This window comes from Octopus sinensis, linkage group LG1 (genome assembly GCF_006345805.1).
Source record: "Octopus sinensis linkage group LG1, ASM634580v1, whole genome shotgun sequence".
In the NCBI taxonomy this organism is placed as follows: Eukaryota; Metazoa; Mollusca; class Cephalopoda; order Octopoda; family Octopodidae; genus Octopus; species Octopus sinensis.
The window spans coordinates 192,552,332-192,561,251 of NC_042997.1; the positions used below are offsets into that span (position 1 = coordinate 192,552,332).

The 8,920-nt window shown below is 35.2% G+C and overlaps 1 protein-coding gene across 1 annotated transcript in view; it reads right to left on the reverse strand.

The window, feature by feature from the left end:
• Window positions 1-212: 212 nt before the first annotated feature.
• LOC115217744 (16 kDa calcium-binding protein) overlaps window positions 213-8,920 on the reverse strand; it is a 22,867-nt gene continuing 14,159 nt past the window's right edge. Inside the window, exons 2-3 of the mRNA XM_029787473.2 lie at window positions 3,239-3,333; window positions 213-544 (exon numbers count right to left, since the gene is read on the reverse strand). Coding sequence (XP_029643333.1) covers window positions 343-544; window positions 3,239-3,333 — 297 coding nt within the window. The 3' untranslated portion in view covers window positions 213-342. The remainder of the gene's footprint in view (window positions 545-3,238; window positions 3,334-8,920) is intronic.

Here is an 8,920-nt window from a genome sequence, read left to right on the forward strand (position 1 = left end):
CGAACGAATTTAGCTGACAGACAAATATTTCAACTTCCACTGAGGAAAAAAGCTATGTAAGGGAGATAACTCATGCTTTATAGCGATAGATTTACAAGATTTGATATGCAACGTTGCTGAAAAGTTTACAGAAAATGTATTTATTAAATGTTACAAGCAATATTATTATGGTTGAATCAGGAGTAAATCATAAATAATGATACAAAACATAAGAAATTGTAGAGATTTGTTTGTTTAATTAACAGTTTTTAAAAATTCATAATCGAGAAATGTAATAAAATAGTGACGTCGTGTTGATGCTCGGAGTGAACTCCAGTCACTGTTTTTTCCGTAAAACAGTTATTATTGATTTATATACAGGTCCAGAAACTTCTCGTAGTCAATTTTCTCTGCGGTTTGGCACTGGTGTATGAGTATGTTACTGATCTTTTCTGTGTCGACATCCAAAGCAATATCCTGGATAGCTTTGTTTAATTCTTTCATCGTGAGAAAACCACTAGCATCTTTATCGATGGCATTGAACATCTTACGCATACCCATTTCTCTGTAAGAAGAAAAAAAAAAAAAAGAGAAAGACGATTGTAGAAATTCTTTGATGGAAACGAAAATCAATACATTCGTACACGCATGAATGCATACATGCATACATACATACATACATACATACATACATACATACATACATACATACATACATACACACACACCGTATACACACATATGTATATAAACATGTACACACAGACGTGCACACACACATGTTGTATGTAGTATGTTGTATGTATGTTGTGTATGTATGTATGTATGTATGTATGTATGTGTATATATATATAATATATATATATAATAATATATATATATATATATATATATATATATATATATATATATACACTACATACATATATATATGCAACAGAATCAATATTAGATTAAAGCAGCTGTCTGTATACCATACTTAATGTAAATGCTTCGCGAAAAAATAAATTTACTGCAGTATTCGTCTGGAGATAATATCTCTTATAGACGTGGTGAGTTTAAAAACACAACATATAACGGAAGTAGTCGAATATTGTCCAGCAGCACCTGGTAAGTATGTAGATGCACATTTCTGCCTCTCTGGCTATCGTCAGTAGCATGCATTCATAACCAACTTCATGCTAAGACGCCATCTGTGGCTTTCGATATACGAAAACACTGAATGAGCAATAGCTGGTGTTGCAAACAGCCGCTCGGCTGAATAAAAATCCGTTATATGCAACAAAGGTACATATAATAGTCATCTCGGAGAAGATATACGCGGTTTCCATCTCCATTACAGAAGCTATTACACGAATGTGAGGAGGCGTGTGGCTTAGTGGTTAGGATTGTTGGCTTCATGATCGTAGTATTGTGGTTTCAATTCCTGGACCGGGCAACGCTTTGTGTTCTTGGGCAAAACATTTTTTTTTTCTCGTTGCTCCAGTTCACTCAGCTGACAAAAGGAAGTATTCTTTCACGGACCGGCGTCTCGTCCAGGTGGGAAACATATACGCTTCGGAAACCTGGAAACTGGACCTATGAGTCTATATGACTTGTGCAGGATCTATTGAACGAATGTGCTAGCCTAATTTATGACTAATTGAATGTGTTAACCTAATTTATAAGAACTTAGAATTCTAAAAGTTGACTTAGGAAAGGAAACTGGGTACGTCTTCTCTGAGGATCGGTCAATAAATCTGAAACGGTCCATCCTGAGACACCGCAGTCTTTTTTTTCTTGTGCACATCAAAAGCATAGAAATAATGTTTACAGTCTTCTTAGTTCATCTGCAGTTAGATTTTGTAATCTTTTGCCTTTTATCTTTTATTTGTTTTAATCATTGGACTGCAGCTGTATCTAGGCGTGGCCAAGAAAGCTTTAGTCGAACGAATCAACCCAGTTCTTATTTTTTTAATTACTGAACCGCTAAGTGGTAATGTAAACAAACCAACACCGGCTGTCAGTCGTTTGAAGGGGCAAATACAAAGACGAAATTTGTGCACAGTTTGTTCCCGAGGTGCTCAGTGACGAATACAAGGAAATACGCGTTGGTGACAGCAGGGAGATGGTTGAGCGCATTACCATCACTCCAAGAGTACTTGAGTCTCAGGTGGTCTGTGATGAAAGCTGGATCTATTGTTAAGATCCAGAGACCAAGAGACAGACTGCCCAATGGAAGTATTCTGGCTCCCCCAGACACAAGAAGACCAGGTAAAGTAAGTCTGCTGGAAAGCTCATGATGATTCACTATTTTTGCCGGCAAGGGTAACATCTACAGACACTGGGTCCTCTTTTCTTCTAACTGACCGACAAGAAGTTGGCCGACATTACGACAATCACTATTTATCCACGAAAACCACAGCAGCTATATTTTTCTATCAGGCTTCAAGTGAAGCTTCTGAGACTAACAGTCACAGCAAAATGAAATGATTTCATTGGCTGAAGAATTGCCGGTCACATAACGTTTCTGTTTCTTTACTGCCCACAAGGGGCTACACACAGAGGGGACAAACAAGGACAGAGAAACGGATTAAGTCGATTATATCGACCCCAGTGCGTAACTGGTACTTATTTAATTGACCCCAAAAGGATGAAAGGCAAAGTCAACCTCGGTGGAATTTGAACTCAGAACGTAGCGGCAGACGAAATACTGCAAAGCATTTCGCCGGGCGTGCTAACGTTTCTGCCAGCTCGTTCCTAAGTTTTCGCTGCTATGTTCGCGTGAACAAGGCCGTACGACAAGTGAAATTAGCAAACCAAGATGCTGACACTCTCAGCAAAGATTCAATATAAAATCTGTCAAAAGATCGTGAAATTACTCCGTGTAACAGCCATCACTAATTGTGTGATATCATTGCCAGAAGCGTGTCGTGGCCGTTGTTAACAAGAGAAGCTGGATTGCTAGAGTTGGTTCTCACCACCAACAACAGATGCAGAAACAGATGGGATAATGTAGAGAGAGTATAACATGCACACAGGCTGCCCCACACTGCCTTGTACCATAAACCGACGGGTGTCGGAAAGTGGGCTGTGATTCTCGGTTAGAGTGAAATACCGTAATATATCAGAGCTGATCAAGAGCCATATTACCATCACCACCCCACCACCACCATCCATCATCATCATCATCATCATCATCATCATCATCATCAACAACAACAACAACGACGACGACGACGACGACAACAACAAAAACAAAAACAAACGATCGACTTACTTGACTTTCTTGTCAGGTATCTTCTTCATAGCTTCTTCGAATTCTTTACGAGAGATCACGTGATCATTATCAAGATCCAACTCGGTAAAAAGACGCTGTAAAAGAATAAGAGAATAAAAGAATAAAATTTTATAGAATGAATAAAATGCAATTCAATGACATCAGCCATTTTTTTTTTTTTTTTTTGTCGAAATGAAACTCAATTTAGAAAATTCAAAGAAAATTATATGTGAAAATTTCATATTTATTGATTAGTTGGCAGAAGCGCCAAAAGAAATTTTGCAAGGCGAGACGAACTTGTTTCTGACAAGAGGTGAAAGAAACAAGGGTGTGTCTGCGGCTCACGGCAAAACAGATATTGCAAGGAAGTTCGTTCCAAAAGCGCTGGTTCTGTTTTTTCTTCTCGCTAAAGTTTGATACTTCGAACGAAAGTTCTAAAAGCAGACACACACACACACCAACACACACACACACATATATATAATATATATATATATATATATATATATATATATATATACTACATATGTGGGAAATTCTCTGTCTGTGGGTGTGTTTGTGGAGTTGTTACCTCACTCCTCACTACATCGTTGTATTGATTTTGATGAACTTGACACGTGATTAGAACTCATGTCTGGAAACCTCATGGCATACTTAGATTGTTGAAAAATTCGATAACAGGGCTTCTGGAAGGGATTTTTATATATCTAATATATTTCATTTTAACAGCCAAGTGAAATAACCTATTCACCCAGATTTTAATAGCCAAGGGAAATAACCCATTCATTTTTCTAAATCATTTGGTATAAATCAAATTGAGTATGCTTATTTTTTTCTTAGTATTTGAACTGTTAGAGTTATTTTCGCTATTTATCCAGTACAATTTATCCAGTACAATTTATCCAGTACAACCCTTAAACAAGTAAATATTATTTTCCTAAACAATAGATCCACTTATTTCGGTTAGTGACTTATTCACGAATATACCAACACTAGCGACGCTGAGGGTAATATTCTCTGGGAACGCACAGAAGGCCTTTTCAGAGTAATTTACTTTGAATTGTTATTATCTCATATCTGATTAGCCTGTTATTACGCAACATGCTTTACGATTTTAGTATATATACCTTATTAGTATTTCCTCCTATGTTCTATATAATCTGGGAACGCACATACATACACACACGCGCAGACATACATCACTTCTATATATATATGATATTCTTTGTCTGTTCCCTATGCATTCTCAAACGGCTCCACCAAATCAAATCAAATTTTACAAGGTAATAGTATAAGCCTCCGCGAGTGTCAACATGTAATTATTTATTTTCAACAATCATAACAGATAGTCACAGAGAAGAAAATGTCTTTATTCCAAAATTTTTCTCTCATACCTACAGATGTTCCATTTGAATTTAAGATGTTTCAGTTTCCAGTCAAACTAAGTTTTGGTATTTCAATTAACAAATCTCAGGGTCAATCCCTCAAGGTTGTTGGACTTCATCTCTCTACTACATGCTCCTCTCACGGCCAACTCTATGTTGATTGCTCACGAGTTGGAAGCAGCAACAATTTATTCATTTGGACACCAACAAAAAATTACCCAGTGAATATTGTTTACTCTGAGATGCTTCAAGATTAACAGATTTTCAGTTCTAAATTCTATTACCATAAAATTTGGATATTTTTTTAAAAAACAATATATAGATATTTTGAAATAATTATGAGGAAAAAATATATCTTCATATTTATTGTTTACTTATCTGAATACGAAACAGTAGTAACCCGGGCAACGCCGTGTAATTCAGCTAGTGTGTGTGTGTGTGTATATATATATATATATATATATATATATATATATATATATATAATATATAATATAGCACCACCGTGATCACCGTGACCGACCAGGCTATCAGATGTTGCTACACATCACTGGTCACAATGCGCTTTGCATTGTTTTAGATAGCCTTCAAATGACGCCACCACCCCGGCCCCGGTGCTAGCGAGAAGGCCCGATATATATTTATATATATATATATATATATATATATATATATATAATATATTATATTATAAGGGATATTAGCCAACCGAATATGGCTAGGGACAGGGCAGGGTGGTGGGGGTGTCACTGTTGCATTTAGCCCCAGGAGAACATCAACGTCACCAGATAGTCCTGACGCCATCACGGCGTCCTCTATCTTGCAAAGGAGATCACTCACCAGAAGCGATACCACACACGGACCTAGGTTTCAACAAACCTTGAAACTAGGTCCGTGTGTGATCGGCTTCTTGGTGAGTGATCTCCTTTGCAAGATAGAGGACGCCGTGATGGCGTCAGGCCTATCTGGTGACGTTGATTTCGCCTGGGGCTAATTGCCAGTGACACCCCCACCACCCTGCCCTGTCCCTAGCCATATTCGGTGTGGCTAATATCCCTTATATTACGGAGCAGTCACTGTCTATATCTCATTTAGAGAATTATTTATTGCTATATATATATATATATATATATATATATATATAATATTATATATATATATATATATATATATATATATATACATATATATATATATATATATATATATATATATAATAAAAAAATAATATATATATATATATAGATATATATATGTTGTATGTATGTATGTAATGTATGTATGTATGTATGTATGTATGTATATGTAATATATTAATAGGAACTGGTCCTTTGTTAAATAGCTTGTTAAAATATGACCTATAATGATTTCTTACACAGGTTCAAATCCAAAAATTTACTATGAGTGAAGTCCATGATATTAACCCTTTGCTCTTAAATATTTGCTTAGACGGTTTGTCGATCCATCCGCCCATGATGACGAAAGAGGTAAAGTCAACCTCGGTGAGATTTGAACGTAAAACGTACAGCCCTGTAATTAAATATCTCATGGCGTTTAATTCCATCATTCAACGAATTTTTTATTTTTCTACCAATGCACCTTCTCTAGAGATGACTAATATCAACAACAGTCATTTATGGCAGCCGGCAGCAAAGAATTATTTATAATTCCTGGCTGATAGATCTCCATGGAAACAAGCAAGACAGCCAAGCGGACGCCATTAAAGGAATTGAGATAAAATTTTGCGAGCGAGGAATTTTGCTTTTCACAATCTCTAATCTTATACTTTCTTTAATTTAAACGAAAAGAAATTTTAAGATCTTTCTACAATTCACCTTATCAGTCACCTAATAATTTATCTGTTCACTCATTCATTCTATCATTCATTTATTAGAAGATTATAATACGACGAAATCCCAAATATTCTATATAAAGACAACTAGCCGCAAATCGAGATCGCCCACCTCGCCTCTAAATAATTTATCACATGCTCTGACAGACATAATTATATTTCCCTTTGGGACTCAAAGAGTTGAGTGGGGAAGAGGTTACGGTTAGGTTTACAGTTTTGGGGATAAGTAATTTCGGAATTATATATATTCCAAATATATATTTTGGGTATGTATGTATGTAGTATGTATGTATGCATAGTTAGTTAGTTAGTTAGTTAGTTAGTTAGTTAGTTAATTTGGCTCAAAAGCAAATAGCAAGGCCATGTAGGGGGATGTATGTATGTATGTATGCATGTATGTATGTATGTATGTATGTATGTATGTATGTATGTATGTATGCATGCATGCATGCATGCATGTATGTATATGTATGTATGTATGTATGTATGTATGTATGTATGTATGTATGTCATTGTTCAAGATTTTTTCAAGATTTCTTGCCAGTAGAGAAAGAGCCGGTTTCTAACCTAAATTCAAGGCTCCTTCACTGGAATTTCAACTTCAACAACAAGGTACTTTTGTTTGTATGCATTTTTGTTTGTTATCCTACCCACGGATTTCATTATAGAGTGCCCGGTAGCTACAGCATCATGTCTCATCGGTAGATAATACCGTGATGACATTTACGGACAGCTGCTTATGTTGTGGGTAATATCTTCAGTGTTAACTTCACGAGGTCTGCATCGGTTGTTACACTTCACTGCTTTTCCTGCATTTCTGTCCCTTTTGTACATCAGGTATTTGGTTGATATTTCCTGTTCCTGGATTGCAAAAGCATACCCTTCAGTGCGGGAGGTAGTAATCCGGCTATTGGTCCATGATAGACTGCTTTGATGATCAATGTTACTATCATCTATGCATGCATATATATTAAAATACATGCATAATATTTAATGTATACATATTTAATATATACATATTTAATATATACATATTTACATACATATTTAATATATATTTAATAAATACATATTTAATATATACATGTATGTATGTATGTATGTGTGTATGTATGTATGTATGTATGTATGTATGTATTTATGTATGTATGTATGTATGTATGTATGTATGTATGTATGTATGTATGTATCTATCTATCTATCTATCTATCTATCTATCTATCTATCTATCTATCTGTCTGTCTGTCTATCTATCTATCTATCTATCTTTATATATATGTACATACATACACCAAAACGAAGTATAAAAGATCATTCCCGAGCCATAAACTAGTAAGGCCAGTTTCCCAGATTCTATAGTGTATATATTTCTCTCCCTGGATGGCACACCGGTGTGTCGCAGGACTGCTCAGTTTTGCCTGGTGAGTGGAGTGGAGCAAGGTGAAATTAAGTGTTTTGTTCAAGTACACAACGCATGACCCGGTCCAGGAATCGAAACGACAATCTTATGACCATGAGTCTAAAACACTAACCACTAATCACTGAGCCACACGCCCTCATCACCAACACACGCACACGCGCACATACTTCCAAACGTACATACATACATACATACATACATACATACATACATACATACATACATACATACATATATTATCACAACTGCCCGATGAACGGGGACGCGAACCTCTGAGTAGCAGTCTTTTGTGTTATTTTTGCGAAATCTTTGCAGATTTAATAATTAAGTAATATATTACTCTACCTCTGGTATTCGAGTACTATTTTTTCCCACTTTGTTTCACATTCATGTGCTTACTCGGGATCAATATACACACACACACACACACAACACCATATATATTATATATATTATATAATATATATATATATATATATATATATATATATATATATATATATATATATATATGGTATTATATATATATATATAATATAAAACATAAACTATTACTTGGAATAATGTATAGCTCATACTATAATTGATTCACTAATATATTGTATTGTTGAGGATAATATAGGAAATCTCTGGTGTTTAAAACATAGAAATAGGCAGATATTTAGAACAATTACAAATGATAAAAGAATACGTGCAGATGGGTTGCATGTATATATAATATGCACCCATTCGCACGTATTTTTTTAATTGTATTTTGTTCTAAATTCTTGCATTAGTATATATATATATAATCATGCATATACGTGTCTAAATGCGTGTGTGGTGTGTATGCGTATATACGTGTGTAACGAACATATTTTCTACATGGAAGATCATAAAAGATAGCAAAGTATGTGAAGGTTTTATTTGTGAGTTGTTAAGCACTAAAGGATGCATAGCGTTGCAGGTGTGCTTCTCTGAAGGCTGCTGATGGAATTTTATTTGAACTGGGTCTTTTGCAGAGATCACTAAGTAGTTCTGTTAAT